This window comes from Rhamphochromis sp. 'chilingali', assembly GCF_963969265.1.
Source record: "Rhamphochromis sp. 'chilingali' genome assembly, chromosome: 1".
Classification (NCBI taxonomy): domain Eukaryota; kingdom Metazoa; phylum Chordata; class Actinopteri; order Cichliformes; family Cichlidae; genus Rhamphochromis; species Rhamphochromis sp. 'chilingali'.
Genome location: NC_137929.1, coordinates 53,598,236 through 53,617,503, shown reverse-complemented (window position 1 = coordinate 53,617,503; position 19,268 = coordinate 53,598,236). Strand labels below are relative to the sequence as shown.

The 19,268-nt window shown below is 37.4% G+C and overlaps 1 protein-coding gene across 1 annotated transcript; it reads right to left on the bottom strand.

Annotated features, from left to right (window-relative positions):
- Positions 1-8,173: 8,173 nt before the first annotated feature.
- Positions 8,174-16,604, bottom strand: LOC308408895 (uncharacterized protein). Its single transcript, XM_080901342.1, has 12 exons — positions 16,521-16,604; positions 16,308-16,352; positions 15,794-16,054; positions 15,417-15,662; positions 15,112-15,225; positions 14,487-14,549; positions 11,781-11,843; positions 11,437-11,493; positions 11,099-11,155; positions 10,945-11,010; positions 10,725-10,807; positions 8,174-8,288 (listed from the first exon to the last, which is right to left on the bottom strand). The coding sequence occupies exons 1-12, from the start codon at positions 16,549-16,551 to the stop codon at positions 8,277-8,279; spliced, it is 1,098 nt and encodes a 365-aa protein (XP_080757468.1). The 5' UTR covers positions 16,552-16,604; the 3' UTR covers positions 8,174-8,276.
- Positions 16,605-19,268: the final 2,664 nt, after the last annotated feature.

Here is a 19,268-nt window from a genome sequence, read left to right as displayed (position 1 = left end):
GACACAACAAATAAAACATGGGTTGTTTTTATCAATGCAGTCATTTTACAATGTGATGCCTGGTATTTCTATATTTTTCTGCTTTAAATTTATACTATATACATTTAACAAGATGCATTTTGACTAAATTTCATCACAGGAGAATATTTTATTTTGTTTCTTTAGAACAAAATAGAAGAGATTCAGAAGAAACTTGCTTGATGAACATCTGTCTAAGAAGCCAGACATTTATTTTACTGATTTTCTTTCTCTCTGTGTGTTCAATGAAACTAAAACACAGAGCAAGAATCACCAATTAACTTAATATGCATACAGGAACAAGGAAAATTTTCAAATGCCACATGAAAATGTTAATTCTATACAAGCCAAGACAATAAAATATGGAGTATGTTGAACTGTAAACCTTTTCTTCGGCTAAGTTTGAAGGCATTTTTGAGACTCAAAATGTGGTTTTAGTGACTGTGTTAGAATTGGGTTTTGGTTAACTTTAAGGTAAGGGGCTAGGGAAAGCATAATGCCAACTAGATGTCCCCAAAAGATATGAATATACATATATACAGGGAGTGCAGAATTATTAGGCAAGTTGTATTTTTGAGGAATAATTTTATTATTGAACAACAACCATGTTCTCAATGAACCCAAAAAACTCATTAATATCAAAGCTGAATGTTTTTGGAAGTAGTTTTTAGTTTGTTTTTAGTTTTAGCTATTTTAGGGGGATATCTGTGTGTGCAGGTGACTATTACTGTGCAGAATTATTAGGCAACTTAACAAAAAACAAATATATACCCATTTCAATTATTTATTTCTACCAGTGAAACCAATATAACATCTCCACATTCACAAATATACATTTCTGACATTCAAAAACAAAACAAAAACAAATCAGCGACCAATGTAGCCACCTTTCTTTGCAAGGACACTCAAAAGCCTGCCATCCATGGATTCTGTCAGTGTTTTGATCGGTTCACCATCAACATTGCGTGCAGCAGCAACCACAGCCTCCCAGACACTGTTCAGAGAGGTGTACTGTTTTCCCTCCTTGTAAATCTCACATTTGATGATGGACCACAGGTTCTCAATGGGGTCCAGATCAGGTGAACAAGGAGGCCATGTCATTAGTTTTTCTTCTTTTATACCCTTTCTTGCCAGCCACGCTGTGGAGTACTTGGACGCGTGTGATGGAGCATTGTCCTGCATGAAAATCATGTTTTTCTTGAAGGATGCAGACTTCTTCCTGTACCACTGCTTGAAGAAGGTGTCTTCCAGAAACTGGCAGTAGGACTGGGAGTTGAGCTTGACTCCATCCTCAACCCGAAAAGGCCCCACAAGCTCATCTTTGATGATACCAGCCCAAACCAGTACTCCACCTCCACCTTGCTGGCGTCTAAGTCGGACTGGAGTTCTCTGCCCTTTACCAATCCAGCCACGGGCCCATCCATCTAGCCCATCAAGACTCACTCTCATTTCATCAGTCCATAAAACCTTAGTAAAACCAGTCTTGAGATATTTCTTGGCCCAGTCTTGACGTTTCAGCTTGTGTGTCTTGTTCAGTGGTGGTCGTCTTTCAGCCTTTCTTACCTTGGCCATGTCTCTGAGTATTGCACACCTTGTGCTTTTGGGCACTCCAGTGATGTTGCAGCTCTGAAATATGGCCAAACTGGTGGCAAGTGGCATCTTGGCAGCTGCACGCTTGACTTTTCTCAGTTCATGGGCAGTTATTTTGCGCCTTGGTTTTTCCACACGCTTCTTGCGACCCTGTTGACTATTTTGAATGAAACGCTTGATTGTTCGATGATCACGCTTCAGGAGCTTTGCAATTTTGAGACTGCTTCATCCCTCTGCAAGATATTTTCGTTTTTTTAGTTTAGTTATCCAAAACAACGATTGTGTCGTCAGGATCTGCTTTTAAATTAAACATAGACATCTCTGATTACGATGCATGTAAAGGTGGTGGGTGGTGGGTAGGGGCCAACAGCATCCGCTCCCTTACACCTGACACATGGAAGCGCTGTGTGGTTCTAGAGGGAATGGAATGATGGATAAATAAAACAGGAAACCCAGACTGACTACAACCCAAGAGCTTGACATGGACAAAAAAGTAAACAGACTTCATATGGAGACACACAAACATACATAGACTAAATACAAGAAATTGAAAAAGGAGGAAGGGAACACAGAATAAAAGAAAATCAATTAAACACAAATAAGTGTCATAGTCTGGGTGTGTGGCTGTAAAATTCCATTGAAGGTCTGGACCTCCCTGGTATCCACCCATGGGCAGGGCCTACAGCCTCCCTCACCTGAAGCTGATTGAGGCAATCAGGTTGGAGATTTAAGCTTCAGACTTTTTTGGAAGGAATCTCAGGAGAAAGATCTGTCGTTTAAAAAAAAGATTTCATTTGCTTTGGCAGTTGAAATTATAAGTTTACACAGTGCTGGTGACCTCTGTGTGAATCGGCAGGATACTTCATAAAAAGGACAACGCTCAAGTGCGCTGCGCAACATAGTGAGACAAAAGCATAGATTATAGCAACTATCCTCCTACTGCACGGATGTGGCAGTCTTGGTGTCTGCTGCGAAGCATCCTCATATTTCCATGACCTCGTCTGGTGTCTTCGTCTTTCTCTGTAAGAGACAGAAAAGGAGTACACCTCTCTGCCTAGCCTTGATAATCGAATACTATTATCCATTTTTCTTCTAGTGATTCAAAGTTGGTTTAGAATATCATGTTTGGGACTCTCTGACCCAGAGACTTATTCTAACCATTATCCATGTGTGTAAGCGTCTTTGCAATCGAGAGTCTGTGGCAAGATCTGAAAGCTGCTGTTCACAAACGCTGTCCATCTAATCTGACTGAGCTGGAGCTGTTTTGCAAAGAAGAATGGGCAAGAATTTCAGTCTCTAGATGTGCAAAGCTAGTAGAGACATACCCTAAAAGACTGGCAGCTGCAATTGCAGCAAAAGGTGGTTCTATAAAGTATTGACTCAGGGGGCTGAATAATTACGCACACCCCACTTTGCAGTTATTTATTTGTAAAAAGTGTTTGGAATCATGTATGATTTCCGTTCCACTTCTCACGTGTGCACCACTTTTGAATTGGTCTTTCACGTGGAATTCCAATAAAATTGATTCATGTTTGTGGCTGTAATATGACACAATGTGGAAAAATTCAAGGGGGCCAAATACTTTTGCAAGCCACTGTACATGTAGAAAATATAGAAAACAAAGCACCGAACGTGAAGAGCAGAAAACCACTGCATCAAAGCACATTGCCATCTTTGATTTAATGACAGTTACAATTACATGATGTTGAACATGAGTTAGTTGTTGTAGCTCCAACTTTCGCATAGTGAAGTAGACCCATCAGCAGCAGCAGAGCCACCATCATCTTGATGAACACAGTCTGCAAGATGAGGTAAACATTATGGTAGGGCTGTGGTGAATCTGAAAAACACAAAAATAACCAAAGTAAGTACAAAAATGTAGTTTTTAAAAGATGATTAGATTATTAATGGAAATATCCAAACCTACCTGGCCCTATGCAAAAAAGAAATTGGCCCACTTTTTTTTGCAAAATTCTTTAAGCAGCATCTTTTTTTTTTCTTTTTTTTTTGCCACACTGGAGGGGTTTCAAGCATAAATGGCTTGTTTAACATTATGTCAAGCATTTCAAACAGATTTAGGTCCAGAGTTTGACTAGACCACTACAAAATCTTTATTTTGATGTCAATGACTTTGTTGCTTTGAGTGTCCTACTTTTTTCCCCCTTGTCTATTATTGCTTGTTGAGATCTTTTAGCGTATTTCACTTCATCAGATGAGTTCTATTTAAATGAGTCACCAGGTCTAACTGCAATGAGGGATGGGTGCGTCATGTAAACGCAAATCCTGTTTAAATTTAATGAATCATTTGTTGTAAAGTTTTGTTTGTACAACACTGTGTTTTATCTTTTACTAGACCATATTTCAGTTAGAGACAAGCTTGTTAGGCTCACCCAGAAGGTGATGCGTCTGTTTGGGAAAAAAAATGTAATGCAACAGTTTTAGATTAGTGGTTGACGGGTTGACTAGGTCAGGAGTTGGAGAATCTCCAGAGAGCTGGCTGAAAGTCACAGGTGAGACACTGAGATGTTTTAAATGAAGGTGATCTGAATGACAGCTGATGCTTTTCAAAGCTGGTAAATCTCTTTGTATTAGCATTTTTGAATGCTAAAACTAAATTGCAGATTACACCCATAATTTTGACAATAAAGGGCTATTCTATTCTATTCTATTTTTTTTTGGCAAGATTCTTCTCCATGTTGTTATGCAAGAGCTAAAATGATGGTTTACCATTCTTTTTTCATGTAAGCCTTTCTGTTTTTTCAGACCATCATTTAGTCACTCAAACTACAAAGTATACAGTCAATCCACACAGTCACAAAGAGGCATGCCATTCCTCCTCTGCTGCTACACCTTGGATCATTGTCACCATTTTAGTCAGTGCTCTGTTGGTGGTAGTGGGACTGCATCACTTTGGAAAAGATTGCTGGAAAAGAGGTAATGAAAATTATTATTAATGTTATTATTATCAGATGGAAAATGAGTCTATCAGGCAGATGCATTATCAGATTTTCTCATCCAACGTTTTTTAATACAATTGAATGTCATAAACTACTGGGCTTGAACTAAGAAATCCTCTATACCTGTTTAATGGGTTTTAAAACAACAACAACAACAAAATAAAACTTTTTTGAAATGTATTTCTTTAAACTTCATAGAGGCCGGCAAGGTGGATGCAGGTTGAGTAACATATGTTGTTATAAGAAAGACAGGAGATATTTTACTGAACAGTAGAACAAAATTACTTCTTTGAATAAACGGGTTGCTTTTTTTTTTCTCAGGTGGTGATGTCTGTAGCTTTGGTAGAGTTGTATGTCATATTTATAAATGTATAGATGTGAGTGATAATTTGAGCCTTCAAAACATACGCCTCAAATGAAAACCACATAGAATATAATTTTATAGCTACTGTATCTCAGACAGCTCAGAATAGTAAAATGCCGCATGAAGTACAATTTCAGACATGCGTTCAGTTTCAAAATTAACTTTATATTAAACCCAATTACTTTCTTTTTTGATCAATAATATTCAGTGACTAGCATTCATTGTCTTTTTTTTGCCTATGGTGTGGTAATTGGTAATTACTTATTTCACATCTGCCAGGATATTTCACAGAGACCAAAATATTGCACATAAAAAGGGTAGAGCTGAGTGTAAAAGTGTAAAGTCTAATATTTTAGTTTAGTACAAAAATAGCAAAAAGCAAGAAGTTGAAGAGCAGCTGATATTTTTGCAGTCAAAGTAGAAGTGACTTGCAAACAGCAGAAATTCAATTAGAAATGTCAGTTTTTGTTAGCTCAGTAGCAACACCTTACATAATGGGCCCATGAATGGCTTCAATTTTCTTTCTAATCTTGAATGTCATTTTTTTCTAAAATTTAAAATCAAATCTAATAAATGCATTAAATAACAGACAGGGATCATGATCACTAATATTGCTGTGGTTATCATTCCCCTCACTCCCACTGTCCCTCTCCATCACAAGCTGAAGATGCATCACTCTCTAGACCAATTTCCAATAGCTTAGGACTCTTTGACACTCAGACTGGATTGTATTGTAAAATTGGATTGTAAAATTTAGAAGTTATCTATGCCTTTATTTCCCTCCCTCTAAAATAAAGTTAAGAGAGATCCTTCAGCCCTATCCACTGTGTCGCTAAAAGTGGTTGAAATTGTATGTGGTTTTGTTTAATGACAAAGTCTGCTGACTGACTGCTTATTTGAAAAAAAAATACTGATGAATTGATAATGTAAAAATGAAAAATATGTGTCAGTTACAGATTCTTACTGACATCAACGTGAACTTTTAAAGTAGAAAAAGTGAAGAGAAAATAGATAATTTTGGTTTTGTGAAAATTTATCTACTATTTTCCTTTTATGCTTTATAAGTTAATTGCACAGTTAAAGATTGGTAGTTTAGCAGTTTGGTAATTTATCAGTAAACTAAATTCCCCACCTTTTCCTTGTCTCAGATTCATTCCAAACACACTGCAGTTGTTTGGAAATGAATTTGTGCCTGTATGACTATTCATTTATTTAGTTTATTTTTTTTATGCTTGTTTTATTTATGGACACGTTGTACAGAATTTTAGAGTAAAAATGGTGATATTTACGCTACTTTTTCTTCTATCAAATGCACAAACATGTGTATTTAATAACAAATGTTTTCATCACTGCTATTGTATCAAAAACTGGAGCTGATGACTTTGTTTTAATCTCTACATTAACTAAAGATTATGGAATAAATATTAATGATAGTCTTCACACAAAGTTCACAACAATAATGATTATTATGATTAAAACATTTCATACTCACATAGGTCAAAGGTCAAAGTGTGGAAAGTCTCTTAAAACCCCAATGGAATGAATTTATGAACAGCACACAGCAACACTACATATGAGCGGGCGGAGGGAGGTTTGGGGTCTTCACTCACCCCAGTTCTGTTAGCCGTCAGGGCTGGGGGGCTGGGAGGAGGTGCTGGCCGTCAAACTGGGGTCTGGGATGCGGGGCCTCCCTGCTACTGCAGATAAGGAGGTGGTCTGCTTGCCTCCACCCCAGAGAGAAGGGTTACATCTCCTGGGTCTAGGTGCGGCTTGCCCCTCTGAGGGCGGGGTTACCTGGACCTGGGATATAGAGTATGTTTGGGGAGTGCGACTGTCTGTGCAGTGTCTATTTGTGTCGGTCTACATGTTGGGTGAGTGCCGAGTATTTGGTTGTGCATATGGGGTGGGAATGCACGTTTGTGTCCACGTGCGCCTGTTTGTCTGTGTCTATATGTCAGGTAGACTCAACCTCTCTGGGTACATCTCAGGCCCTCCAAAGTACGGAGGCCTATCTCCCCTCACCACACTCCCTGCCGGTGGCTGATGCCCTCAGACGTTGGTGTGTTGGTGGTCCTTGTCATCTGGGGCTGGGCGCTCATGTATGTACCGGCTCACTCCCAGTGGCCGATTGGCGGGGCCGGGCGCCTGTGGCCCGGCTGGGCTCCTTCCAGGGGTTGGGATGCCCTCAGACCTCTGGCCTCTGGGCCTGAAGCTCGGTCCTCTCTGGCACAGCTGGCTGCCGGCAGAGCCCGCGGGCACGCCACTGCAACCCCCTCTGGCCTCTGCTTCGTAGCTGCTGGGTGACCTCTCGTTTGGGGCTCTACTCAGCTCCTCCCAGGAGGGTGGCACGGTTCCCCCCCCTTTGGTGGTCCTCCTCGGGTCCTTGTACTCTGGGGCCTCTGGATATCTGGGGCCTGGATCTCCTCCATACCTGCTTCATACCCTGGTGGACGGGGCTATGGCTCCCCACACTCCCTAGAAGATCGTTACATGGAGAAACCTTTGGAATACAAGCATGCTGATCCACACAGGTATGCACACAGGTGAGCACATGGGTGTTCACAGACGCGGACTACACCTTTCTTGGCTGCTGCCTCAAAGCACATTGTGCGCTGTCTATCTTGCGTGCTGCACAATATCGTTTATTATTTAGTATCTACTGCTAGCTAGTTTATTGTGATGGTGCTGTTGTTTTTTATTATGTTGCTCTTTGCTGTTTGCTTTCTCTTCTGGTTTTTTTCTCCATAAAGGTGATCCAGGTGTTTTGTTTGTTTTTTTTTTTGTTTTTTTTTCTCTCTTCCCCCCCTTCTCACCGTCTCTTCTCCCCTTTGGTTTTCTTTCTTTCTCTCCCTCTCTTTCTTTCATTCTTTCCCCCTGTCCTATCCCACAGTCATGTCTGTCCCATTTGTAGCAACTGAAAATAAAATAAATTCATAATTATAATAAAGGTCAATCAAATGGACCAATATGGCAAGGCCATGATGATCCACTTGGTAAAATAAATCCGCTTGGTGTCTTTCTTGGCCTTAAGACAACAATTCTGATGGCTATAGATCCAAACGGGACAAAAAAGAAAAGAAAAGAAAAAAAAAGATTAGTGGTTGACCACAGTGAGTGTGTGCGTTACAAGCTGTAATGATTCTTTTCTTGTAAACAGCATTCATACACATAGAAGACAACAGACAGGTCAAGTCAGGTGCTTTTATTAGCATTCAGCCTCATATTTACTTATAACCATGTGGGTCTGGCAGCCAGCTGTGTCTAACTAAGTAGACAAAAGTTATCACAATTTATAAATGTAGAAACCAAAAATCTCTCACTGAGATGTGATTATGTCTTCAATAAGATCACTCTGCAACCTGCAAGATAGAATGGAATAGAAAAAAAATTAACTAAAACAAACAAAAAACATAGAAACAATTTTTGTATTCTGTACATTGTAAGCCAATTTTAATGTCAACGAGTAGTTGCCAAACATGTATTATCACTTTTGATGTAAAGTATATTTTTCTTGTACTGTAACAAGGTTTCTTTTCTACATACGTATTATTTCATGGCAGCATCATTTAACACAAGTTTGGGAATGAGTATATAAGCTATATACAGTGATGTGAAAAGTGTTTGCACTCTTCCAGATTTTTGAGTTGTTTTTTTTTTTTTTGTATTTTTGTTACACCTGAATGTCTCAGATCAAAGAAATTTAAATATTAGAGCTAGATAACACAAGTAAACACAAAATGCTGTTCCTAAATACAGGTGTTCATTTTAAGGATGAAAACAATCCAAACCTACATGGTATTGTGCCTTTTTTTTTCTTAAATTTTATTTTTGCTTTTAAATTAAACATAACATGCTTATACAAAATCAACCAAGAACAATTACTGTTTTTAACATTTATGAACTTATAAGCATGAAAGGAAAAAAAAAGAAAGGAAAAAGGAAGAAAAAGAAGAGGAAGAAAAAAACAAAAAACAAAAAGAAAAAACAAATAAAATAATTCACGCAGAGTGTGAGGCATGAATTATGATCAGTTATTTTTTTAAGAATTCTAGAAATGGTTGCCAAATCATACAAAAACTCGCCAGTTTCCCCTCTCTATCAAATCTTATCTGCTCCACCCTGGCCACAGACACCATCTCATTAAGCCACCTGTTAAAACACGGGGCCGAAGAAGACCGCCACTGTAAAAGAATAAGTTTCTTTGCAGCCAGCATACCCATTGTAATTATCTGTTTTTGTGAAAAGGAAAAAGATTCGACTGATGCAAATGATCCAAGTATAGCCAATGTATCATCACGTGGTACTTTTTTCCTAAATTGGTTTGAAAACCACATAAAAATCTGGCTCCAAAAAGCATTCAAAACAGGGCAATGCCAAAATAAATGTGCAAGGGAACCTTCACCGACTTTACATCTGTCACATAAGGGGGATACAGAATTATAGATCCGGTTAAGTTTAAGTTTAGAAAAGTGTAGTCTATGAATGACTTTAAACTGGATTAGTTTATATCTGGCATTTATTGTATTGTGCCTTTTTAAGGTCATGCAACAGCAACTCAGTTTAGGTCAGTATTGAGGTCAGGACTTTGACTGGGCCACTCCAAAATCTTCATTTGGACTTGCTAGTGTGTTTTGGACCGGCTGTAAAACGCAAGTCTGCTTTGCTGGAGGTCACAAACAGATGACCAGACATTCTCCTTCAGGATGTTTTGGTAGAGGTCCTGAGACAGGAAAACAGCCCAGACCATCACACTACTACCACCATATTTTACAGTTGCTATGATGTTTCTTTTCTGAAATGCTGTAGGTTTTATTACAGATGTCATGTGACTGAAACCTTCCAAAAAAATTAACTTTTGTTTTGTCAGTCCACGAATATTTTCCTAAAAGTCTTGAAGATGTTTTTGGCAAATGTCAGACATGCCTGTATGTTCTTTTTGTTCAGAAGTGGTTTTCTCCTTGAATTCTTCCATCATTTTTGCCCAGTCTCTTTCTTATTGTTGAATCATGAACTCCGACATTAAGTGAAACACGAGGCCTGTGGTTCTTTAATGTTGTTCTTTGAGTTCTTTTGTGACTTCCTGGATGATTCGTTGATGTGCTCTTGAAGTAATTTTTGTAGACCAGTAACTCCTGGGAAGATTCACCACTGTTCCAGGTTTTTTCCATTTGTGTACAATGGCTCTCTCCGTGGATCATTAGCGTGCCAAAGCATTAGAAATGGCTTTGTTACCTTTCCAGACTGATAGATTTCAGTGACATTGTTTCTCAGGTGTTTCTTTAGATGATGATGATATTGTTTTTTTGACATATTTTAAGCAGATTCACTTTGTCAGACAGGTTCTGTTTAAGTGATTTCTTGATTCAACAGGTCTGCCAGTAATCGGGCCTGAGTACTGTTAGTGAAACTGAGCTTTCCAAGCTTTCCGAACAATGTGATTAATCACAGTTAATTCCTGATTTAACAAAAAGGGCAATCATTTTTTCACACAGGACCAGGTAGGTTTGTATAACTTTTCTCCCTCAATCAATGTAATCGTTAATTAAAAACCGCATTTTGCATTTACTTGAGTTATTTTTGTTATTAAAATGTGTTTGATAATCTGAAACATGTTATTATGAAAATGCAAAACACTAGGAAATCAGGATGGGGCCAACACTTATTCACACCACTGTATATCTATATTATAACACTGGAGTTAGCATTGGAGTGTCTACACTATGAAACCCATTTATTCATCTTCATCACATATTATCTGAATGCAACACGTAAGGCATAATTGCCCCCAGTCTTACCGTCTGGATTGGAGAATAAAAGGGATCCTCTGCTATTGGCTGGTTTATACCTGGTGAGAGGATTTTTGTGGTGGATTCTGATTCTGCTTTGATAATAGATGGAAATAAATTAGTTGGTAACCCATATTTCTATATAATAAAACACTTGTTAGGTGATGTTTCTGCTGTTGCTTAATCTAAGCATCACTATTAAATGGCTTTTAATCACAATGAGTCTCACCTTGTGGATGAGTGTCACCCTGGGCTAAACTGTAGTAAAAGCTTCTAGAAGACAGTTCACCTTCATCTAATAGAATGAAACCGAAAGAAACAGTGGGAGTGAAAAGATAGGTAACCATAATAACATTATGGCTTTTAATCACAATGAGTCTTACTTTGTGGCTGAGTTTCACCCTGGGCTAAGCTGTAAATAGCTCTATTGGACCGTGCATCTGATGGAGAGAAACAGTGAGAGTGAAAGAATAGAGGACCAAAGTAATATCAGTGACAATGACCAAGGATTGCTAACCTCTATATTCAGTGGTTTTAATTTAAGTTTTTAGGGAAATCTTGAATATGTTGTTCTATAATAAAATGACATTAGTTTGAAGCCCATTTTTTATGTAATAACACACTTATTTACCTTAGATTGTTTCAAATACTAGGTGATATTTCCTTTTTTTCTTAATCTTAGTGTCACTATTAAATGACTTTTAATCACACTGAGTCTTACCTTGTGGTTGAGTGTCCCCCTGGACTAAGCTGTAAATAGGTCTATTGGACCGTGCATCTGATGGAGAGAAACAGTGAGAGTGAAAGGATAGATGACCAAAGTAATATCAGTGACAATGACCAAGGATTGCTAACCTCTATATTCAGTGGTTTAAATTTAAGAAAAATGTTGAATATGTTCTATAATAAAATTAAATTAGTTTGAAGCCAATTTCTTATTTACCTTATTTGCACTAATAATATTAACACTTATTTACCTTCGATTGTTTCAAATACTACGTGATATTTCTGCTTTCTTAATCTTAGTGTCAACAACAAATGACTTTTAATAACACTGAATCGTACCTTGTGGTTGAGTGTCACTCGGGACAAAGCTGTAGTAAATGGATGTAGACGACAGTGCATCTTCTTTCATCAGAGAGAAACAGTAAGAGTGAGAGGATGAATAACCACAGTAATATCAATATCAATAACAATAATCTGTGTTTGCTTTTTAATATATTCATAGATTTTCATTTGAATTTAGTAAAATTTCACATTCACAGTTAGATAAGAATGCAGCTTTTTGGTTAGTTAGAAATAAAATAACTAACCAACAAATATATGTTTATATATATTTCATCAGATTCATCAATCATTAATCTATGTTATAAAAGCTAAATCCTAAAGTTAAATTAGCAAAATAGTTATATATGTTGAGTGACTGCTCTATCCGCCAGTAGCTGGGGAATTATATGTACATGTTTATCATAGCGAGAGCAGTCGCTCTAGTAGCCATCATGGAAGGACAAGCCCTGCATGGTATGTACCACTGGCAGATGGAACAAGTGGTTGACATCCAAAAATCCAACGAGTGGCTGTACAAAGCTGGACTGAAAGACAGAGGCACTAATCATAGCAGCACAGGAAAAAGTTCTGATCACAAGATCCATAGAGGCTGGGGTCTACCACGCCAGACAAGTTTGTTTCCAGATACAGACAGACAAACTGTTGATGGCTAACCAACATGACATAGTAGTGGTAGACATAGGTTAAAATTTCTAGAGTACATGCCAAACAAGCCTGTCAAGTATGACCTTGAGATTTTCTGGGTTTGGGATTCACACATCCCCAATGCAATATCTAGAATGTTTTCACAGGGATACAAATAAGGAAAGAAGTTCAGAAGAATTTGAGGGAAATCACTGTCCAGCATTTGTGCGCTGATAAAAGCAACAACTCAGCCACATGAAAACAGCAGACAGGACAGGTCTAAAGACAACAAGATTTCAGTTCCAAATAACAAAGATAATTTGTTAAAGTCAGCAGTCCATGTGGGAAATACAATGTATATATGTGCAGTGATTAAAGCCAAAACTCAAAGCTCCAAACAGTGAGGGGACAAAGCAAGAAAAGATAACACAGACAGGAATTGTGTAGACAGTTACACACACGCTCTCTCTCTCTCTCTCGCACATACACACAGACACACACACAAATGGACGTTGACATCATTCTATTGCTGTTGTGTCACTTTATGACATAAATTTGACTGTGTACCACGCTATATACCACAGGTCTTCAGGCTGGCAGTAGTTTAACCGTTACTTAAAAAGCCATCTCTAGACCCAGTGGTCATAATTAATTATTGCCCAATCTCTAACCTTCCTTTTATTCTCTGGATACCATTATTTTGGCCTCCAGTAACACTGTGAGGAATCTTGGAGTCATTTTTCAACAGGATATTCTTCAATGCACATATTAAACTAACACTCTACTTTTCAGATCAGGCTTAAAACTTTCCTTTTTGCTAAAACATATATTAAGGGCTGGATCAGGTGACCCTGAATCCTCCCTTAGTTATGCTGCACAATAATGTTTAATATTTAGTATTTACTGTCATATTCCCATATATCATTGTGATGTTGCTTATTCTATTACTCTTGTTCTCTTCTGCTTGTTTTCTTTTTTCTTTCTCAACAGGTGATCTAGGTGATCGATAGATGCATTTTTTTTTTTTCCTGCCCATTCTGTTGTTTTTTGTTTTTTGCCCTTCTCCCCCGTCCCTCTTCTCAGCTGTTTCTCTTTCCCTCTTTCTTTCTCCCCTTCTTTCCTCCAGTCAAGTCTGTCCCGTATTCAGCAAGTGAAAATAAAATAAACAATAAAAGATGAATCAAATGGACCATTACGGCAAGGCTGGGATGGTCAATTTGGTAAAGTAAATCCGTTGGGCATCTTTCTTTGCCTTTAGACAATAATTCTGATGGCAAAAGAGCCAAACGGGACAGGCAAAAAAAAAAAGTTATGCTGCAAAAGGTGTAGACTGCTGGGGGATTCCCATGATGCACTGAGACCTCTCTGCATTTAATGATACTTGTTATTAACCTCTGTCTCTTTTCCACAGCATGTCTTTGTCCTGTCTTCCTTCTCTCACCCCAACCGGTCGCAGCAGATGGCCCCGCCCCTCCCTGAGCCTGGTTCTGCCGGAGGTTTCTTCCTGTTAAAAGGGAGTTTTTCCTTCCAACTGTCGCCAAAGTGCTTGCTCATAGGGGGGTCATATGATTGTTGGGTTTTTCTCTCTATGTATTATTGTAGGATCTACCTTACAGTATAAAGCACCTTCAGGTGACTATTGTTGTGATTTGGTGCTGTATAAATAAAATTGAAAATTGAATTAAAATTAATTATGTTATATGTGTTCATGTTTTCACCTTTCATTGAGTTTTTAACTCCTATACTTTTTAAGTGCTCAATTAAAAGCTGTGTTAAATATTTATGTTGAAATGAAATGCATATCAGAAGTTGTACTTCTTGCCACATGTAACCTTTCTGAGCTGTATGAGGAAACTCAAATCTCTCACTGTTGATACAGTTCATATCTGAAAGAGACTTAGAGTCTATGTGGTTTTCATTTGAGGCGTAAGTTCTCTAAGCTCAAATTAACACTACCATCTGCACATTTATAAATAACACATACCCACTGACAAAACGTTCAGACAGTGCACTTTTTTTCTGCTTACGACTTCATAGAAAAAGTATTGTGCTACTGCAGTTGAAAACTCATAAACATACCTTTCTTCCTGTTTTTTCTTACGGCAGCACATGTTGCTCTACCTGTGTTCACTCTACTGGCCTCTATGGACACGGAAACACAAAACATAAAAATCATTAAAACGCTGATAAACTACGTTTTAGAGTAATGATGTTAGTTTAATGCACAACAGGCATGTTGATTTCAAAACAATGCATAATCTAATTAGGCAATACATCTCTTGGGCTGAGAATAATCTCCTAAATGCTATCATCATAATTATTTCAAATTCTGACATAAAATAATTTCTCAAATATAAGGTACAGAAAGTATTTATTATAATTATTAAATTTGTTCCACTGAACAATAAAAATGAACAGAAAATATTAACACAGTATCTCTGTTCTGACCTGTTTGAGCTTCAGTTGTGCCTTAACCATCTACGTTTAGAAAAATGAACAAAATATTTTTCAAACATTATATGTGACATGCAATTATCACTTTTAATTTTTCCATGTCAGAACACCTAAGGTGCCTCAATTCCAGATTAATGTTGCAAAGAAAACATATATGTTTAGTATGTACAGCAAAGCAAAAGCATTGAATCCAAAGTTTTGCATGAAAAGAAAATATTTTCAGTATTTTCATTACCTCTGTCACACTAACCTTTGCTAAAGTGATACAGTCCCATGGTCACAATCAAGAGAAAAAGAAATAAAATCATAGCAGTGATCCAAGGTGTGGCAGCAGAGGAAGCGTGGCTTGTCTCTATGTGACTGTCTGGATTAGTAGTTGAATTCACAATTTGAGAGTCCAAATGACAGTTTGAAAAGAGAGAAGAGTTCAGTTAAGACAACAAAAACCCCAAATGTTCATTTTCAGATGTTCAGTGTTTATTCAGACTGACACATTTTAAATAGTGTGTCAGGCTCAACAGTTTTGCTTCATTTTCATATATCTTTGTGTTTCACCTGTGACTTTCAGCCAGCTCTCTGGTGATTCTCCAACTCCTGAGATGTTACACTTGTAAAGTCCCTCGTTTGATTTTGAAACTCTGTGGATGGTCATGTTTCCTGTGGAGGTTCTATGGATAAGACATCCATCTTTGTAGAAATCGGCTGTAAAGTTGGAGGAAGCAGTTTTGTTTCTACAGCTCAGAGTCACAGTTTCTTCCATTAACACAGAAACAGCAGGACTCTCCAGGATAACAGAACCATCTGAAACAACAAACATTTGATATTTATTTAATGTAAATTTAAATAGAAAGCAATATTAAATTATAACCAATATCAAGTAATTAAAATTTATCAAAAGTTGTTGTTCTTTCTTTATTTTTCTTCAAACGTACTAGTGACACAAATGTTGATACTGTTGCTCCTTATTCCTCCTTCAGTCTCATACCAGTACTCTCCACTGTCGTCTGTATAAAGATTTCTCATTTTGCAGGATGATCCTGTTGGTGTCCTCATGTTAGTTTTGTTACATGCATTTATTTTCCTTTTAAGTTTATGCAGAACTTCACAATAATCGACTCCTTCACAGTGAAATGTTGTGGATTCATATTCAAAGAACTGCAATCTGTTTGGAACAATATGAAGAGAAACTGCATCTGAAACAAAGAATAAAGAAAGATTCAGTTTAGATTCTTATTACTTAAACTGATGTACTAGACTTTAATAATGACAGAGCAAAAATATATATATTTTTAATGTGTATCATAAGTCATATGATGATTAATCATCACAGGACGCGTTTCGCTAAAATCACAAAAGAACAAGAAACAACAACTTTTCTTCTGAATTGCTCTCGCCTCCAAAATGTTTAATAATTTTAATATAGATGAGAAAATAGCATGTACACACCAATTTTCAGATCCTGTGCACCCAGCAGAATCATGCTGGCCATCACTAAAGAGACACAACAAAGTTTCACATTTTCTTTTTGACTTTTACAGCTAAGAGTAAACGTGTCATCACATCTTATAACTGGATCACAAAAATGCATTAGGTTACTGTATCTTAAGGTAAAAACAAAAAAAATGCAATATGGTCAAGTGGAAATGAGAAAGTACTCACACAGTCTGATGCACAGAGCTCTGACGTCCATGTTGTCTTGCTGCAGACTAAACACTGCAGAGTAAACTGAAGTGTTACAGCAGTTAGCAGAGGTATCTTCTTGCTAATAAATCTATTTTAACATTAAATATTTTTGTGACGTTGAACACAATAATCCAAAGAAGTAGAATGGCTTCTGTGTCATGTCAAGCCACCTTGTTTCAGTTCACTATCAGTGGGCGGAACATGAAACCAGTTCTGTTTGGTGCAACTTGTAGGCTGGTTTGTTATGCTCATATCCTCAGTTTAGGTGTAGTATGTGCGTCACTGGGAACTTGTTCTTTTTTTTAATAAGACAGGAAACATTTTTTTTTTATTTTTAGATTTCTCTCTTGTAAAGGCGACACTGTGTGTCAGTGCGATTACTTGTAAAAATAAAGGTTAAATAAGTAAAATGCTGAGATATATCACAGAAGTAGTGAACATTTTAAATCTTTTCTGGCATTCAGAAAATCATCAGAAGATCTTTCAGCCATAAGACAGATAAGACAGAGAACATAAAATAATGCATTCTGCTATTTAAACATAGTTCATGTACACATGACCGCACATAATGATTTCATTTAGTTAGAAAGTGAAATGTGAAATACCTTCTCTTTTCATCAAAATGATGTCCACAAAAGTGGTGCCTCATTATTTCTAAATTTTGGTTGAAAATGGTTCATCTTGATGCCTGCCTAAAAACATTGATTTGCTAGCATGTTGTAGGTTCATTAGATGTTTGCATTAATGAGCAGTTGAACAAGTGTACTGTTGAAAAATCCCAATCCTTTTAATCTTTGGGCTGAAGAAAGGACAGTGCTCGGTGTATAAATGCTCAATCAACAATTCTTTATTTTAATACAATTCAACAATCAGAGCATTAAAGCGTCCGGACGGGAGAGATGCCTGCAGAGGGTCAGCAGCATGTCTCAAAATGGTAGCGAATCACACAGCCTTTTATAGCTACTGACGACCCCCAGCTAGTCATAAAAGCTGCATCTTCACATGTTTTTCTAATTCTTAGCGAGACTGGCTCCTGACCTTGGCTCCCTGTCTTTCTGTGTGAAAGTAGGTGGGGGTATGGTATGTGGTTTTATCTCTGTTCCCCAGACACCAAGTCTCCTGCTTGTAACCTTCTTCTATGATTCAACAATAAAGCATGTCAAGAAAACAGTGTAAGACATTCACAGCCGATCAAGGATACAGAGTGATGCACACTTTATCTAATGGCCTACAAAATGATTATGTTCTTTTACTCAAGAGTATAATAAAGACTAAACTACATACACAGCACACCATCTAAACTAAAGGATAATATATGTCCTACAGCTGTTATCATAATTCAACTACATTGACTACTGGTCATAAACTAACATATGTTTTACTACTGGTCTCAACAATACCTCTTCAAAAGGCTACCATCTCCTTTGACAACCATGAACTAAAATCATTAGATAAATTGGAATTGTAGAAATGCTTCAGGGTAAAAAAAAAAAGGTCAAAAAAGGTCAAACGTTTTGCTGGGGGCAATGTTTTAAAAAGTCAGTGTTACTTATTTTCTAAATTTCAATTCTAATGAAGACACTCAGCTTGAATCGTTTTATTACAGCATAAATGAAAAAAAAAGTGATTTTTTTATTGCTCTATTTTCTGTTGCCTACATTGTAGATGAACTTTACCTTCACAAATAAAGAGGGAAATGAGAACAGTCAGAGCTTGACGTAGGATTCTGGTGCGGTAAAACTAAAATAGGTTGCAGGTTGACAGTTTACTTTCTTTATACTGGACATTAAAGGTCATATGAAGGTGGAATGAATCTAAGCATCATCACATTAAATTGAAATTTATTAAAACCCTTAACATGAGTAAATGTAATGTCAAAATCACATATCAGTGAACAAAAATTGAGGCTGCTGTGCCCAGTGCTAGTTTTCTGCAATAGCTCAACTCGTTCAGAGTGATGCAATCACTTAATTTGCTGATTGGGTTTTATTTTTGCTTTCCTGTAATGTTCTGCTGTGTGGCAGGCAGGACTTTAAAGTGGCAGCTTTATTGCTGGAAGTCATTATTACCAGTACAAAACAAAACTAGAAACAGAAAACTCAAACTAAAACATTAGAAAAAAAAACAGGAACTGAGAACTAGAGTTACTTGGAACACAGAGGGAAGAAACACAGCATAGTGAGAGAGACATGGCAACTTACTGAGAGAAACACAGGGCCTAAAGTACACACAGGCAAATCAAACCTATCGAGACAAAAGAAGCAATGCAAAAAACACTGACAAAGGACACAGATTATCAAAGTAAAACAGGAAGCATGATACCTACGTAAAGACACAGACTCAGAGACAGGGGCTTCACATTGAGACATGACTGACTCTGGAACAGAGGGAACATAGGCACAAGGGTGACTAGACATGAGACAGGACAGGCACAGAGAAAACATGGGAACTGAGGCTAACCACAGACTAAGAAAAAGACAAAGAAAGGAACTAAGATCACTAAACACAAACGAAAGATTAAAACAAACAGGAATAACAATCATCAAATATCAAATCAAGATCTGAAAACACAAATACTGGGTCGTACACCCAGTTCGTGACATTTCCAAAAGGAAATGTGGATTGAGCAGCCATTTTAAGGTCATAAATAATCAGGCCCCATCTTATATTAATGACCTTGTAGAATCATATCACCCTATTAGAGCACTTTGCTCTCGCACTGCA

What these genes read in the sequence shown, in the direction of transcription:
- LOC308408895 (XM_080901342.1), bottom strand. Translation starts at nt 16,551, where the DNA reads ATGGACGTCAGAGCTCTGTGCATCAGACTGT. An exon ending in GGGTGAAACTCAGCCACAAA is followed by an intron (nt 11,011 to 11,098) that starts GTAAGACTCATT and finishes TCATTCTATTAG; the next exon opens with ATGAAGGTGAACTGTCTTCT. An exon ending in GGGTGACACTCATCCACAAG is followed by an intron (nt 10,808 to 10,944) that starts GTGAGACTCATT and finishes TTATCAAAGCAG; the next exon opens with AATCAGAATCCACCACAAAA.